The 17,440-nt window shown below is 50.0% G+C and overlaps 1 protein-coding gene across 1 annotated transcript; it reads left to right on the forward strand.

Moving 5' to 3' along the window:
• Positions 1 to 139: 139 nt before the first annotated feature.
• On the forward strand, positions 140 to 16,970 carry wdr21 (WD repeat domain 21). Its single transcript, XM_072441169.1, has 13 exons — positions 140 to 509; positions 3,014 to 3,108; positions 3,182 to 3,339; positions 3,966 to 4,048; positions 4,134 to 4,236; positions 6,103 to 6,246; positions 6,879 to 6,928; positions 8,171 to 8,250; positions 8,331 to 8,423; positions 14,121 to 14,218; positions 14,998 to 15,174; positions 16,109 to 16,223; positions 16,553 to 16,970. The coding sequence occupies exons 1-13, from the start codon at positions 424 to 426 to the stop codon at positions 16,753 to 16,755; spliced, it is 1,485 nt and encodes a 494-aa protein (XP_072297270.1). The 5' UTR covers positions 140 to 423; the 3' UTR covers positions 16,756 to 16,970.
• The last annotated feature ends 470 nt before the right edge of the window (positions 16,971 to 17,440 follow it).

Consider the following 17,440-nt stretch of genomic DNA (forward strand, 5'->3'; position numbering starts at 1 on the left):
ATCTGCTTTGCTAAAAATGTATTAAAACATGTGTATCCGTACGAAAAAGAGTAATGTTTATTTAAAAATTGTTTAATCGAGAGCTAAACGTGTTTACAAAACGTCCAGTGAGACGCCGCCACGTCACGCACGCTGCGTCAGTGGGAGGGACAAAATGGCGTAGAGCTTCCGCAGCTAGCGAGCGATGCGCAGAAATGACCCGTTTTTGGTTGTAAAAGTACAAAATATTTAATGTAAGAAGTCGCTTTTAGGTAGAATATAAAACATTCCGACGGTAGTTTGACGTAACATCCACAGTTGTGTTTGTTGTAGTCTGTAAAAGCCCGGGAAGACCGCAGGATGCTAACAGGGCTAACTGTAGACACGCTAAAAACATCAATAAAGTCAATGGAATTTAACGAATCTATTTAAATCGTAGCAGAAATGAAGAGATGGAACTGGAGAGACGGAGAGAGGCCGCGGAGGAGACACGGACGTGCTCGAAACCAGGGCTCGAGAGACGATCAGGGGTAACGTTAGCTTATGAGTATAAACCTAACGTTATCTTATGAGTATAAACCTAACGTTATCTTATGAGTATAAACCTAACGTTATCTTATGAGTATAAACCTAACGTTATCTTATGAGTATAAACCTAACGTTATCTTATGAGCGTAAACCCAACGTTAGCTTATGAGTATAAACCTAACGTTATCTTATGAGTATAAACCTAACGTTATCTTATGAGTATAAACCTAACGTTATCTTATGAGTATAAACCTAACGTTATCTTATGAGTGTAAACCCAACGTTATCTTATGAGTATAAACCTAACGTTATCTTATGAGTATAAACCTAACGTTAGCTTATGAGTATAAACCTAACGTTATCTTATGGGTATAAACCTAACGTTATCTTATGAGTATAAACCTAACGTTATCTTATGGGTATAAACCTAACGTTATCTTATGAGTATAAACCTAACGTTAGCTTATGAGTATAAACCTAACGTTATCTTATGAGTATAAACCTAACGTTATCTTATGAGTATAAACCTAACGTTATCTTATGAGTATAAACCTAACGTTATCTTATGAGCGTAAACCCAACGTTAGCTTATGAGTGTAAACCTAACGTTAGCTTATGAGTATAAACCTAACGTTATCTTATGAGTGCAAACCTAACGTTATCTTATGAGTGTAAACCTAACGTTAGCTTATGAGTGCAAACCTAACGTTATCTTATGAGTGCAAACCTAACGTTAGCTTATGAATATAAACCTAAAGTTAGCTTATGAATACAAACCTAACGTTAGCTTATGAATACAAACCTAACTTTAGCTTATGAATACAAAACTAACGTTAGCTTATGAATACAAAACTAACGTTAGCTTATGAATATAAACCTAACGTTAGCTTATGAATATAAACCTAACGTTAGCTTATGAGTATAAACATAACGTTAGCTTATGAGTATAAACATAACGTTAGCTTATGAGTATAAACATAACGTTAGCTTATGAGTATAAACATAGCGTTAGCTTATGAGTTCAAAATTAAAAATTCAGCCTGACTTTAGGTTAATACTTCTTGTGTGATCATTTTATATGAAGGTAAATGTACGAAATATTTATAAATGTTTTGGGTAAAATAGTTTTCCAACCAGGTCAAACCATAAACTTTATAAATGATACACTGCCTGTCCAATAATAATAATATTCGTGACAATTTTAGAAGCAAATTTAAGTCGTTTAAGTTCAATCTGTCTATTAATCTGTTTAAATGACGGGGTTTAAAGGTGCCCTGCTCATGGGCTAAAGTCCAAACATCTATTTGTAATTCTTAACAAGGGACCGAGCGTAATAAACTGTGGGTATTAAAGGAGAGAGCGATACTGACAGTTTGAATCCAACACAAATGTGTCTTCAAACGTATGAGTCGAGGTTTATTATCTGACAAATGTGAAATGTCTGTGAAAAAGAGTCAAGTGCAGAAATATCACATTTTTGTAGCATTTTACTATCTATACATCTTCCAATGTTGCGTGTTATCTTCTAAACCAGGGGTGTCAAACTCCTCCGGCCCCCCCAGACATGTTGGACTTTTTCTCTATCTATTCCATTTCATCCTATTTTATAAAACGGAACTCTCAAGCTGCTTAATACACTTTACATAAAATGCAGAAACTCATCAGAATCAGAATCACAAAAGGTTTATTGCCATTGTCAATGAACAAAATTGACAAACACAGGTGGTTGTCTTGGTGATGGATGCAGCACAAAACAATGATCATTCTGGGAGGCATCAGGGTCAGTTTGTACTCCAAACCCACAAGAGCAAAGTACCATAAAATAAAAAGGGAAATTAATAGGACTTTAATATGCATTCCACCTGGACATTTTCGCTTTATTAAATCCCTAAATCTAATGTTTTGTGAATTACACAAATTACAGCTTTTAAAATAGAATAGTCAAAACCAAGTCATATTCCTGCTGCTGCTGCTGCTGCTGCTGCTGCTGCTGCTTGAACACGGACTCAGTCTTTCACCTGCTGCATATCTGTGCGACAGTCTCCACATAGATCTATTACTAAACTGTATAAAGCTATTTATTTCTTATCGTTTTTATTGTTTTATTTGTCACGTTACATTCGGCCCTCGACCCAGCCTGAGCGTCCAGACTCGGCCCGCGGCCCAAAATGACTTTGACACGCCTGTTGTAAACATTCACAATACATCTAGATTTTCATATTATGGTTTTCTAACTGTGACTATTTTATTATTATTTTTATAAAGACCTTTTTGGTTTATTATAAATGTTTTTTTCATAGTTATTTTTTGAAGACAGGCAAAAAATAATTAAAAACAAAGTAATAGAACACCCTTTATTTTGTATTCTTTTTATAAAGGCTTTTGGGTTTATTTATACATAGTTTTTTAACAACAAAGAAAAATAATAAAGTAATATCACACCCTTGTACAATAAAAATCGAAATAGGAGTGTGTGTGACTGTGATGTGTGGTGTCTTTATTTCAGGAACGACAGAACTTCTGATCAACCCCAAAGCAGATCTGAAAGTCCGGCTGCTCCTTCCTCCTCGTCCTCCTCGTCCTCCTCCTGCTCCGCCCCTGGTACCACACCATTCCGAGCTCATGTCTCGAGCCGCGTTCGAGCCAAACGAACCGCTGCGTTTTGCCTCCACAGAGCTCCCGGGATTCTACTTCGACGCGGAGAAGAACCGGTACTTCCGCCTGTTGCCGGGCCACAACAACTGCAACCCGCTGACGTCGGAGCAGCTGCGGCAGAAGGAGAGCGAGAAGCGGCGGGAGCGGAGCCTCGCAGAGGACGACCGCCCCAGAAAAGTGAGTCCACGGCGCGAGGGCCAAAGGGAAACGGCGCCGTAAAGGACGACCGAGCGTGTTCCCCGGGGTTTTTAATGCAGTAAAACAGGACGTTACTATTATAAGGGCTGATTAAGCGCAACTAATCGATTTATTTTCTGCTTTTTTAGTCACATTTTTTTGTCAAATGATCGCTAACTGGTCTATGTGTAAATTTAGTGTGTTTTTACTGGTGAAAACTCTTCACTTTGGTCTACTTTAGCGAAAAATCTCCAATTACTGGGCTTTTTGTGTTCTAAATCAATTTGTTAATTTAAAAAAATTAACCAGTTTAATCCTACTGTATAGAATAATAATTTGATCGTTAATTCCAGTTCTAAAAACGATGACGGTAACATTTTCACATCCAATTAAATTAGAACTAAAACGGCAACGTACAGGCAAGAACAAGAAATAAGTCGTAAATAAGTAAAACCGATAGAAACACTGACATTAAAACACCGAATTACAGGTTTCACGACTAAGATGGAGCAGTTCTCACTAAAAATATCACAGGAAATGTTCTTAAATTCTTAAAGTTAAGTTTTCGACGTGTTGTGACATTGAAACCCTGAATAACTCTTCTTTGTTCCTTTCGTTTGGTGCAGAAAGCGCCGCAATCCGGACTCAACATGGCTCTGCTCCTGCAAAAGAGACAGTTTGGAACGATCCCCGGCAAATCCTACTGCAGGTACACGAAGAGTTTGGAGCTTTAGTTTGACCTGTACGCATCGCGCTCAATAAACACAGTCTGATGGGTTGTCGTGTTCGTGCAGATTGTCGCACGAGGTCAAAGTGAGCGGAATGAAGCGACAGAAGCTCGAAATCCTCAACACGGACCACAACAGTCAGACGACGGACAACTTCAGGCTGATGGTGGTGAGCACGAACACTCCATAAAGACCAGAATAAACCATGAACTTTACCCGTCTGCATTTTGAATATTTGTTGTGTCGCGAAACGGAAGTGAATTTGGCGTTTGGTTCATTCAGACCAGGTTAGTGTGAGGGTGCAGTACCGCCTGTCACCAGAGGAGGGCGGTGCGACCTTTAGGGAGCAGCTGTGTGATGGAAATGAGAAGTCCATGTTTAGTCCTGACTCTGGCACCAGCAGGAGGCCGGTCCATGTTTAGTCCCGACTCTGGCACCAGCAGGAGGCCGGTCCATGTTTAGTCCTGACTCTGGCACCAGCAGGAGGCCGGTCCATGTTTAGTCCCGACTCTGGCACCAGCAGGAGGCCGGTCCATGTTTAGTCCCGACTCTGGCACCAGCAGGAGGCCGGTCCATGTTTAGTCCTGACTCTGGCACCAGCAGGAGGCCGGTCCATGTTTAGTCCTGACTCTGGCACCAGCAGGAGGCCGGTCCATGTTTAGTCCTGACTCTGGCACCAGCAGGAGGCCGGTCCATGTTTAGTCCTGACTCTGGCACCAGCAGGAGGCCGGTCCATGTTTAGTCCTGACTCTGGCACCAGCAGGAGGCCGCTCCATGTTTAGTCCTGACTCTGGCACCAGCAGGAGGCCGGTCCATGTTTAGTCCTGACTCTGGCACCAGCAGGAGGCCAGTCCATGTTTAGTCCTGACTCTGGCACCAGCAGGAGGCCGGTCCATGTTTAGTCCTGACTCTGGCACCAGCAGGAGGCCGCTCCATGTTTAGTCCTGACTCTGGCACCAGCAGGAGGCCAGTCGGGTCTCATCAAGTTGTAATTTAAACTCTAGATCGTACAAAAGCCGTTTACGAGGTCACATTTTGTCTTAATTATGTTTTTTTTGGTGAATTGAATGAGTAGCTAGTAGAGATGCACCGATCAATCGGCCGCCAATTAAAAAAGCCGGTTTTAAATCCAATCGGCCCCAAACGGTGACCGGCCGGTCACTGTCGTAATTGCCGGTTTTCGGCCGATCACACTGACCCGCATGCGCGAGGCGTAGCAGCTCAACGCGCCCAGAGCAAAACAGCTAAAAACTAGCAAGACTCATTCAGAGCGCGGCGGCCAAAGTGTCCAGTTTACATTCAAGGTCTATGTAAACGTGTGTCAAACACCTGCTGCGTTTTCCGCGGCGCGATTCCTGCTTTTTCGGTGTGGAGCGCGGTGCGTTTTGGCGTTTTCCGCTCTAGACGCTTCGACAGGCGTATAAGCTTCAAGGCGTTAAAATTGTTCGCCGCAGAAAAGTTCAGATTTGTTCAACTTTTCTGCGGCGAGGCGGCGCAGCAGCCAATCAGAGATGACGCTCCTTTTTGTTCCTGTTTTTATATTATAAAACGTGTCCTGTATACATGCACCTTTTTCATATATATAATACTGGGTAGTTTGTGGGAAAATCAGTTGCTAGATAGAAAATCCGTATCGGAAAAAACGGTTTTGGCAGGTCAGAGCTCCTTAAAAAACGGAAATCGGTATCGGCCAAGAATTTTGCAATCAGTGCATCTCTAGTATCTAGTTCTGATTTTAGTTTTCATATCGGTTAGTGCCCCAGTGTAGTCGTATTATCATTAATGAGACGCAGTATTGCGGGATAGGGCTGTGATATTATGTCGTAGTTGGAGATGTTTTGTGTCACAAACTGTTAAACGTGGTTGTGTTGCCATGAAAGGCCCTGATACTGTTATTTATGTGTATTTAACTTGCTGTAAACGTGTCGGACCAAAAAGAGAAAAAACAAACGTAAAATCCACAAAGGTTGAACCTGTTGAACCAGTAAAAGGCACGATAACCGTAACATGTGGTGTGGTTTCCTCTCGGCTGCAGGGCGACTCTTCGTGCGAGCGAGTCTTCACCGTGAGCGACGTCTCTCACGGAGGAGCCAAATACGGCATCATGAACTTCAGCTGCAGAAGGCGGGGCCTCCTCGCTGTGGACATGTGCGACAACCTCTTCTTCACCAACCGTAAAGTGAGAAATGTGCAGCGCGTGCGACAATGTGGGAGGCGGGCGGGACATTAGATGGAGTTGTTATTGTCCTTAAGGCCTCAATTAGCGTCGATGTTGCAGGGGGATTACCGTATCAAATGTGAGAAAAAACATCACGATTTAACGCGGGATCGAGACCAAATGGCTCTGAAATATTTAATTATTTCATTCTCGTGGTCAAACTGTTACTTTTCCTCCAGTTTGTGACCAACTTTATCAAATTTAACTTTCTAACAGTCAAAATAAAGTTAAAATGGACAAAAATGGCCTGACATAAACATTTTAGGTCAATTTTTGGACTGTTTATTGAACAAAAATACTTCAATTTGCCCCTGATTTATTATGTTTTATTATATTGTGATCTGAATAATCACGATCGTCGATTAAAAGAATAATCTTGACATCCCTAATTTAATAATTGAATGTTTGTTTTGTCAAAGCTTTTGTTTTGTCGAGTGAATGAAGCACATTTCAGCGCCGATGTGACTGATGTGACATTATGCGATGTGACATAATATTGATGTGGTATTGCAGTAATGAACGGTCTTAACACATATGATTCCACACTTTATATTTAAATATCCAGACTCACGATTGACACTTGTTTTCTGCAGGTGAATTCTGTTTGCTGGGCGTCGGTCAACCACACAGACTCACACGTCCTGTATCCTTTTCACCTCTGTTTATTTATGTGTTATTCATTTATTATTCAGTAATAAATGATTCAGTTATTTTGTGTGTGTGCGTGCGTGCGTGCACGCTTATCTGAAAAGAAAGACATGTCAGGAAACAGTCACAAACAGGTTGCATTAAATATGTATAAAAGGCATGTAGTTACACTAAATGACCACAAGTAGGAGCCCTAAGCTTACAAATACAGTTACAAATAAACTAACTCTTTCCAAGAAACGTGTCATACAGATACAAGGTAAACTGCATAATATATACATGAGGTACTATTTGCAATGAATATACAGGATAAAGGATGTTCCCTGTTAAAGCTATCACTTTAACAGGAACATCGGCTCTCTAACATACATATGCGCTCTAACTTACAGAACTTTGACATGGCCACAAACGATACTCACATCATATGGACGTACACGATACCTATGTACACAGGATAAAAGGGTTAGGATATAAAGACAGCGACACGAGGCGCCGCTCCTAACACAGTAATGGCAAACAACGGGACTTAGGGAACTACAATAAACCCTGTTGCATTATGGGAGGTGTAGTACTTTCGCTGGACTTTTAACAATCTTCAAAGGGCCCACAACAGGTTTTTACAGCGTTCTAATTGTGACTTTATTTGGTGTAAAAAACTGTGAAAAATCTGTAGAAAATGACAGGAAGTGACATCACACCAGGGAAACTCGTTCCAGTCAAAGAATTTACACAAACAAACAACTTTTTTGACTCTCTAAACATTAATTCAACAAAATAAAGTCACTCTGATATATTTTTATTTTTCAATTCAAATAATTGTGACATTAGATGAGTTTTGGCCCAGTGTTTGCTGGCTAATTTCCTACTGTGATGTCATCAATTACAAACAGGAAGTGAAATTATAAACCTTAAAAATGTGCTATTCTGGGATTAAAGAATTTTCGCTAAATTCAAAATATATTTATCTTAACTGCTTTTTAGTTCAATGAGTCGTCTGACCTGTAGGGGGCGCTTTGATGAACCTATACATTCAAATAAAGGCTAAACTAGACCATAAAACCTTTGTAAAACAGTCTGAACATTGTGCTGGCGACGGTAGAAGATTCTTAACTACTTCTGGCACAATTTCAAATATTTGTGTTTTTCAGAATAAATATGATGCAAAATGTGAAGAATAATGCTTGTTGTTGTTGTTGTTGTTGATGGTCTGTAGTTGTCTCTTGACTGCGGTGTTCAGCTTGTGTTTGGTCGGAGCCGCCGACACTCCCGGCTGCGTCAGTTTACTCCCCGCTTCCCTTTACAGCAACTCCAACCCAGGTAAAAAAAAAAAAAAATTTGCCAAATTTATTATTAAGGCTTTGGTTTTCCCCACTCTTGATTCCGTTGTCGTCGTCCAGAGCAACCGGAGACGCTGTGCAGCTTCAAAATCGCCTCGGCCTGGTCCTGCGCCTGGTGTCTCCATCCGCCGTTCGACAAAACCTTCAGCACAGGTGAGATTTGAACGACAGAGAAGAAACAGAGAAGAAGAGGAAATGTCCAGAGGTGCTGGGAAAACGACGGCGATAAAATTTGCGATTTAAACTGGAAAAGTGTCTCAAACGAAGAAAGTATAAAGGTGGTCCTAAAACCGAGCCTTGGGGGTTTCCATACTTAAAGGGCCCATGACAGGTTTTTATGATGTTCTAATTGTGACTTTATTTGGTGTGTACCTGTTGTACATAAACATTATACTTTTACACCAATCGAGCTGGTATTTGTGGAGACAAATCTGTAGAAAATGACAGGAAGTGACATCACACCTGGGTCAAAGTTTATGCAGAATTCACACAAAGAAACAACTTTTTTGGACTCTTTAAACATTAATTCAACAAAATAAAGTCGGGTTAGGGTTATATATCTTACTCTCATATATTTTCATTTGTAACATTAGATGAGTTTTGGCCCAGTGTCTGCTGGGTAATTTCCTTGTGTGATGTCATCAATTACAAACAGGAGGTGAAATGATAAACTTAGAAAAATGAAACAAGTGAAGCGCGAGTGAGTGAAGCGCCAGTGTGAGTGAAGCAACACGACCCACGACCCGGCCAGTGTGAGTGAAGCGAACGCGACCCACGACCCGGCCAGTGTGAGTGAAGCGAATGCGACCCACGACCCGGCCAGTGTGAGTGAAGCGAACGCGACCCACGACCCGGCAAGTGTGAGTGAAGCGAATACGACCCACGACCCGGCCAGTGTGAGTGAAGCGAACGCGACCCACGACCCGGCCAGTGTGAGTGAAGCGAACGCGACCCACGACCCGGCCAGTGTGAGTGAAGCGAACGCGACCCACGACCCGGCAAGTGTGAGTGAAGCGAATACGACCCACGACCCGGCCAGTGTGAGTGAAGCGAACGCGACCCACGACCCGGCAAGTGTGAGTGAAGCGAATACGACCCACGACCCGGCCAGTGTGAGTGAAGCGAACGCGACCCACGACCCGGCCAGTGTGAGTGAAGCGAACGCGACCCACGACCCGGCCAGTGTGAGTGAAGCGAACGCGACCCACGACCCGGCCAGTGTGAGTGAAGCGAACGCGACCCACGACCCGGCCAGTGTGAGTGAAGCGAACGCGACCCACGGCCCGGCCAGTGTGAGTGAAGCGAACGCGACCCACGACCCGGCAAGTGTGAGTGAAGCGAACACGACCCGGCCAGTGTGAGTGAAGCGAACACGACCCACGACCCGGCCAGTGTGAGTGAAGCGAACACGACCCGGCCAGTGTGAGTGAAGCGAACGCGACCCGGCCAGTGTGAGTGAAGCGAACACGACCCACGACCCGGCCAGTGTGAGTGAAGCGAACACGACCCACGACCCGGCCAGTGTGAGTGAAGCGAACGCGACCCACGACCCGGCCAGTGTGAGTGAAGCGAACACGACCCACGACCCGGCCAGTGTGAGTGAAGCGAACACGACCCGGCAAGTGTGAGTGAAGCGAACACGACCCACGACCCGGCCAGTGTGAGTGAAGCGAACACGACCCGGCAAGTGTGAGTGAAGCGAATACGACCCACGACCCGGCCAGTGTGAGTGAAGCGAACACGACCCACGACCCGGCCAGTGCGAGTGAAGCGAACACGACCCGGCCAGTGTGAGTGAAGCGAACACGACCCGGCAAGTGTGAGTGAAGCGAACACGACCCGGCCAGTGTGAGTGAAGCGAACACGACCCACGACCCGGCCAGTGTGAGTGAAGCGAACACGACCCACGACCCGGCCAGTGTGAGTGAAGCGAACACGACCCACGACCCGGCCAGTGTGAGTGAAGCGAACACGACCCGGCCAGTGTGAGTGAAGCGAACACGACCCACGACCCGGCCAGTGTGAGTGAAGCGAACACGACCCACGACCCGGCCAGTGTGAGTGAAGCGAACGCGACCCACGACCCGGCCAGTGTGAGTGAAGCGAACGCGACCCACGACCCGGCAAGTGTGAGTGAAGCGAATACGACCCACGACCCGGCCAGTGTGAGTGAAGCGAACGCGACCCACGACCCGGCAAGTGTGAGTGAAGCGAACACGACCCACAACCCGGCCAGTGTGAGTGAAGCGAACGCGACCCACGACCCGGCCAGTGTGAGTGAAGCGAACGCGACCCACGACCCGGCCAGTGTGAGTGAAGCGAACGCGACCCACGACCCGGCAAGTGTGAGTGAAGCGAATACGACCCACGACCCGGCCAGTGTGAGTGAAGCGAACGCGACCCACGACCCGGCAAGTGTGAGTGAAGCGAATACGACCCACGACCCGGCCAGTGTGAGTGAAGCGAACGCGACCCACGACCCGGCCAGTGTGAGTGAAGCGAACGCGACCCACGACCCGGCCAGTGTGAGTGAAGCGAACGCGACCCACGACCCGGCCAGTGTGAGTGAAGCGAACGCGACCCACGACCCGGCCAGTGTGAGTGAAGCGAACGCGACCCACGACCCGGCAAGTGTGAGTGAAGCGAACACGACCCACGACCCGGCCAGTGTGAGTGAAGCGAACACGACCCGGCCAGTGTGAGTGAAGCGAACGCGACCCGGCCAGTGTGAGTGAAGCGAACACGACCCACGACCCGGCCAGTGTGAGTGAAGCGAACACGACCCACGACCCGGCCAGTGTGAGTGAAGCGAACGCGACCCACGACCCGGCCAGTGTGAGTGAAGCGAACACGACCCACGACCCGGCCAGTGTGAGTGAAGCGAACACGACCCGGCAAGTGTGAGTGAAGCGAACACGACCCACGACCCGGCCAGTGTGAGTGAAGCGAACACGACCCGGCAAGTGTGAGTGAAGCGAATACGACCCACGACCCGGCCAGTGTGAGTGAAGCGAACACGACCCACGACCCGGCCAGTGCGAGTGAAGCGAACACGACCCACGACCCGGCCAGTGTGAGTGAAGCGAACACGACCCGGCAAGTGTGAGTGAAGCGAACACGACCCGGCCAGTGTGAGTGAAGCGAACACGACCCACGACCCGGCCAGTGTGAGTGAAGCGAACACGACCCACGACCCGGCCAGTGTGAGTGAAGCGAACACGACCCACGACCCGGCAAGTGTGAGTGAAGCGAATACGACCCACGACCCGGCCAGTGTGAGTGAAGCGAACGCGACCCACGACCCGGCAAGTGTGAGTGAAGCGAATACGACCCACGACCCGGCCAGTGTGAGTGAAGCGAACGCGACCCACGACCCGGCCAGTGTGAGTGAAGCGAACGCGACCCACGACCCGGCCAGTGTGAGTGAAGCGAACGCGACCCACGACCCGGCCAGTGTGAGTGAAGCGAACGCGACCCACGACCCGGCCAGTGTGAGTGAAGCGAACGCGACCCACGACCCGGCAAGTGTGAGTGAAGCGAACACGACCCACGACCCGGCCAGTGTGAGTGAAGCGAACACGACCCGGCCAGTGTGAGTGAAGCGAACGCGACCCGGCCAGTGTGAGTGAAGCGAACACGACCCACGACGCGGCCAGTGTGAGTGAAGCGAACACGACCCACGACCCGGCCAGTGTGAGTGAAGCGAACGCGACCCACGACCCGGCCAGTGTGAGTGAAGCGAACACGACCCACGACCCGGCCAGTGTGAGTGAAGCGAACACGACCCGGCAAGTGTGAGTGAAGCGAACACGACCCACGACCCGGCCAGTGTGAGTGAAGCGAACACGACCCGGCAAGTGTGAGTGAAGCGAATACGACCCACGACCCGGCCAGTGTGAGTGAAGCGAACACGACCCACGACCCGGCCAGTGCGAGTGAAGCGAACACGACCCGGCCAGTGTGAGTGAAGCGAACACGACCCGGCAAGTGTGAGTGAAGCGAACACGACCCGGCCAGTGTGAGTGAAGCGAACACGACCCACGACCCGGCCAGTGTGAGTGAAGCGAACACGACCCACGACCCGGCCAGTGTGAGTGAAGCGAACACGACCCACGACCCGGCCAGTGTGAGTGAAGCGAACACGACCCACGACCCGGCCAGTGTGAGTGAAGCGAACACGACCCACGACCCGGCCAGTGTGAGTGAAGCGAACGCGACCCACGACCCGGCCAGTGTGAGTGAAGCGAACGCGACCCACGACCCGGCAAGTGTGAGTGAAGCGAACGCGACCCACGACCCGGCCAGTGTGAGTGAAGCGAACGCGACCCACGACCCGGCAAGTGTGAGTGAAGCGAATACGACCCACGACCCGGCCAGTGTGAGTGAAGCGAACGCGACCCACGACCCGGCCAGTGTGAGTGAAGCGAACGCGACCCACGACCCGGCCAGTGTGAGTGAAGCGAACGCGACCCACGACCCGGCAAGTGTGAGTGAAGCGAACACGACCCACGACCCGGCCAGTGTGAGTGAAGCGAACGCGACCCACGACCCGGCAAGTGTGAGTGAAGCGAATACGACCCACGACCCGGCCAGTGTGAGTGAAGCGAACGCGACCCACGACCCGGCCAGTGTGAGTGAAGCGAACGCGACCCACGACCCGGCCAGTGTGAGTGAAGCGAACGCGACCCACGACCCGGCCAGTGTGAGTGAAGCGAACGCGACCCACGACCCGGCCAGTGTGAGTGAAGCGAACGCGACCCACGACCCGGCAAGTGTGAGTGAAGCGAACACGACCCGGCCAGTGTGAGTGAAGCGAACACGACCCACGACCCGGCCAGTGTGAGTGAAGCGAACACGACCCGGCCAGTGTGAGTGAAGCGAACGCGACCCACGACCCGGCAAGTGTGAGTGAAGCGAACACGACCCACGACCCGGCCAGTGTGAGTGAAGCGAACACGACCCGGCAAGTGTGAGTGAAGCGAATACGACCCACGACCCGGCCAGTGTGAGTGAAGCGAACACGACCCACGACCCGGCCAGTGCGAGTGAAGCGAACACGACCCGGCCAGTGCGAGTGAAGCGAACACGACCCGGCCAGTGTGAGTGAAGCGAACACGACCCGGCAAGTGTGAGTGAAGCGAACACGACCCGGCCAGTGTGAGTGAAGCGAACACGACCCACGACCCGGCCAGTGTGAGTGAAGCGAACACGACCCACGACCCGGCCAGTGTGAGTGAAGCGAACACGACCCACGACCCGGCCAGTGTGAGTGAAGCGAACACGACCCGGCCAGTGTGAGTGAAGCGAACACGACCCACGACCCGGCCAGTGTGAGTGAAGCGAACACGACCCACGACCCGGCCAGTGTGAGTGAAGCGAACACGACCCACGACCCGGCCAGTGTGAGTGAAGCGAACACGACCCACGACCCGGCCAGTGTGAGTGAAGCGAACACGACCCGGCAAGTGTGAGTGAAGCGAACACGACCCACGACCCGGCCAGTGTGAGTGAAGCGAACACGACCCACGACCCGGCCAGTGTGAGTGAGGCGAACACGACCCGGCCAGTGTGAGTGAAGCGAATACGACCCACGACCCGGCCAGTGTGAGTGAAGCGAACACGACCCACGACCCGGCCAGTGTGAGTGAGGCGAACACGACCCGGCCAGTGTGAGTGAAGCGAACACGACCCGGCCAGTGTGAGTGAGGCGAACGCGACCCGGCCAGTGTGAGTGAAGCGCCAGTGTGAGTGAAGCGCCAGTGTGAGTGAAGCGCCAGTGTGAGTGAGGCGAAACACGACCCGCGCGTGCGTTTTGGACGGAACGATGTTTAAATCCTCGTCTTTGTGCAGGTTTGTCGCGGAGAATCATCGTGAAGGACGCAGAAAGCGGTCGCACGCAGACGTACAGCGTCTCCAGCGACGTTCTGGCACAGCAGTTTTCTCCAGCGGTGAGCAAAGAAATGTCCCCGGGTATAATGTGTGTCCACTGGGGGGCGCTGCGATCCCTGCAACGTGCTGGACCGCCACGTTTCCACCGGTTCACTTTGGCCTTTAAAGGCACAGTATGTCAGAGTTAACGCCACACCAGTTATGTGTATTAGTATTATCGTTAAAGAAACAACATTTCCATGGAAACGAGCAGGAAGTGACCCGCTTCAAGGCCATGTACGAGTCAGTTTTGCGGAGATGCAAGCCACTCTCAGTCAGGATAGTTTTTTAATACGCATTTTTAGTGAAATAAAACCATACAAAATGACAAAAACATGCTTTATTTTTGTTTCTTTTGTGGCTAAAAAGTGACGTACTGTACCTTTAAGTGTCGCCACCATCTAAAGTGAAGCGCCCTGGTCCGTGTCTTGGATCCAAAATTGCCCCTGAGGTTCTAGCGCCCAAAGTGGCCCGTTTGCCTCGGGCTCCACACCGCGGCCGGATGATCGGCTCGGAGAGAACGCCGACGCCAAAACAAGACGGCAAAAAAACGGCGACTCGAGCTTGTGAGAAACTGTTGCTTCTCCACTGGTGATAACGAAACACGATGCGTCCAACGTGATCCGAAGCCGAACGCATTCCACGAGGTTAAAACGTGTCGAGGCTTTGCAAAGAAATCAAACAAATGAGGCAAAACCGTTCCCGTTCTCGCTAGCTTCGTCCACGTCTCGCAGTCAAACAAACTTGGAATGACTAAAGGTCTTTTTGCGACTGGCTGACCCCGCCCTCTGTCCTCCAGGAGCCGGTCCTCTTCAGCGGGTGCAGGTCGGGCGAGATCTTCGGCCTGGACCTGAGGCAGCGCGGGCGTAAAGGGCAGAGCTGGAAGACGCTCCGCCTCCAGCAGGAGTCGGCCATCACGTCCCTGAGAGTCCTGAGCGACCACAACTACCTGCTGGCGGCGGACATGCTTGGACAGGTGGGGCTGGAGGACAGGACCGGGGGCTGTGGGACAGGACCGGGGGCTGTGGGACAGGACCGGGGGCTGTGGGACAGGACCGGGGGCTGTGGGACAGGACCGGGGGCTGGGGGACAGGACCGGGGGCTGGGGGACAGGACCGGGGGCTGGGGGACAGGACCGGGGGCTGGGGGACCGGACCTGGTCTGAACCGGGGGACGGGACCGGGGCTGAACTGGGGCTGTGGGACCGGGGCTGCGGGACGGGACCTGGGCTGCGGGACGGGACCGTGGCTGCGGGACGGGACCGTGGCTGCGGGAAGGCACCGGGGCTGCGGGAAGGGACCGGGGCTGCGGGACGGGACCGGGGCTGCGGGACGGAACCAGGGCTGAACTGGGGCTGTGGGACCGGGGCTGCGGGACGGGACCTGGGCTGCGGGACGGGACCTGGGCTGCGGGACGGGACCGTGGCTGCGGGAAGGGACCGGGGCTGCGGGAAGGGACCGGGGCTGCGGGACAGGACCGGGGTTGCGGGACAGGACCGGGGTTGCGGGACGGGACCGGGGCTGTGGGACGGGACCGGGGCTGTGGGACGGGACCTGGGCTGCGGGACGGGACCTTGGCTGCGGGAAGGGACCGGGGCTGCGGGAAGGGACCGGGGCTGCGGGAAGGGACCGGGGCTGCGGGAAGGGACAGGGGCTGCGGGACAGGACCGGGGCTGTGGGATGGGACCGGGGTTTGAGGGACGGGATGTGACCGGGATGGTTCAAATGTCATGTTGGTTGAAGTGTGTGGGTCAAATGTCATGTTGGTTGAAGTGTGTGGGTCAAATGTCATGTTGATTGAAGTGTGTGGGTCACATGTCATGTTGATTGAAGTGTGTGGGTCAAATGTCATGTTGATTGAAGTGTGTGGGTCAAATGTCATGTTGATTGAAGTGTGTGGGTCACATGCAGATAAAGCTGTGGGACGTGCGCGTGGCGAGGCCCGTGCAGCAGTATCAAGGACACAACAACGAACACGCTCTGCTCCCCGTGCACGTCAGTGAAGCAGAGGGACTCGTGCTGGCAGGTGACTTCAACCCTTTAATCAGATTTTAATGAGCCTTTAATGACCCTTTAATCCGCCTTTAATTACCCTTTAACCCTTTAATCAGCATTTAATGACCCTTTAATCATCCTTTAATAACCCTATAATAAACCTCTTATCCTTTAATGAGCCTTTAATAACCCAATAAACCTTTAACCCTTTAATGAGCCTTTAACCCTTTAATCAGCCTTTAATGGCCCTTAAATAAACCTTTAACCCTTTAATGAGCCTTTAATGGCCCTTTAATAAACCTTTAACCCTTTAATGAGCCTTTAATAACCCAATAACCCTTTAATAACCTCCGCCCACAGTGGGTCAGGATTGCTACACGCGGCTCTGGAGTCTCCAAGATGGCCGCCTGCTCCGGACCATCCCGTCTCCTCAGCCCGCGGCCAACGACCTCATCCCGAGCGTGGTCTTCTCCTCCAGCCTCGGGGGACAGAACGGGCCCCCGGGCCTCGTCATGGCCGTCAAAAACGACCTCTTCTACTTCCCGTACAACGCCGACTCGTGACCTTGCGCTGCTCATGAACCATGTGAACCATTTTGTAGACTTTTCGTACCAAAATGAAGGCGTGGCTTTTTGCATTTCGATTTATTCCAGTAAAGTTTAAAGTTCGTACAGCAGGTTTTTTACCATTTTCTCATTTTTACACCAATCAAGCAGCAGTTTGTGAAGAAAAGTTAAAAAAAAAGTATATCGAGCGTCACAGGAAGTAGAACGGCGTTTTCAAACACTCAAGGGAGAAAACACACGTTAATTCAACAAAATAAAACTTTTTTCATATATTTTTGTGATGTCATCATTAACAATCAGGAAGTTATGGAAGCCCATTTCACCAGTGATTAAAAAATAAAAGCGTTTTAAAGTCATAATTATGAGTTTTAGGGCATGAGCAGCAGATTGCGTTGTTAGGCTGTTTACACAATGACATGTGAGTTTGATGAGAAATACTTAAGAGAAGGATTTACAACTAACAAAATACTGCATTTACTTGAGCAGGAAGAGTCTGTGGCGGAGTAAAAATCAAACGGATGTGGCTGAAGTGGCAGCGTTTATTGAGCAACGGCTTGAGACATCAGATCAGGACCATGACCATCGATGGTACATGGCCATCGATGGTACATGGCCATCGATGGTACATGGCCATCCAAGGTACATGGCCATCGATGATACATGGCCATCGATGGTACATGGC

Source organism: Eucyclogobius newberryi, unplaced genomic scaffold, assembly GCF_026437365.1.
Source record: "Eucyclogobius newberryi isolate DKJ021-1_F unplaced genomic scaffold, fEucNew1.0.hap1 SCAF_1, whole genome shotgun sequence".
Taxonomy (NCBI): domain Eukaryota; kingdom Metazoa; phylum Chordata; class Actinopteri; order Gobiiformes; family Gobiidae; genus Eucyclogobius; species Eucyclogobius newberryi.

Bases quoted from the DNA above. Each gene is read 5' to 3' on its own strand.
- wdr21 (XM_072441169.1), top strand. From the start codon at position 424: ATGAAGAGATGGAACTGGAGAGACGGAGAGAGGCCGCGGAGGAGACAC. The intron at 3,340-3,965 runs GTGAGTCCACGG...CGTTTGGTGCAG, and splicing joins AGGACGACCGCCCCAGAAAA to AAAGCGCCGCAATCCGGACT. The intron at 4,237-6,102 runs GTGAGCACGAAC...TCTCGGCTGCAG, and splicing joins ACAACTTCAGGCTGATGGTG to GGCGACTCTTCGTGCGAGCG.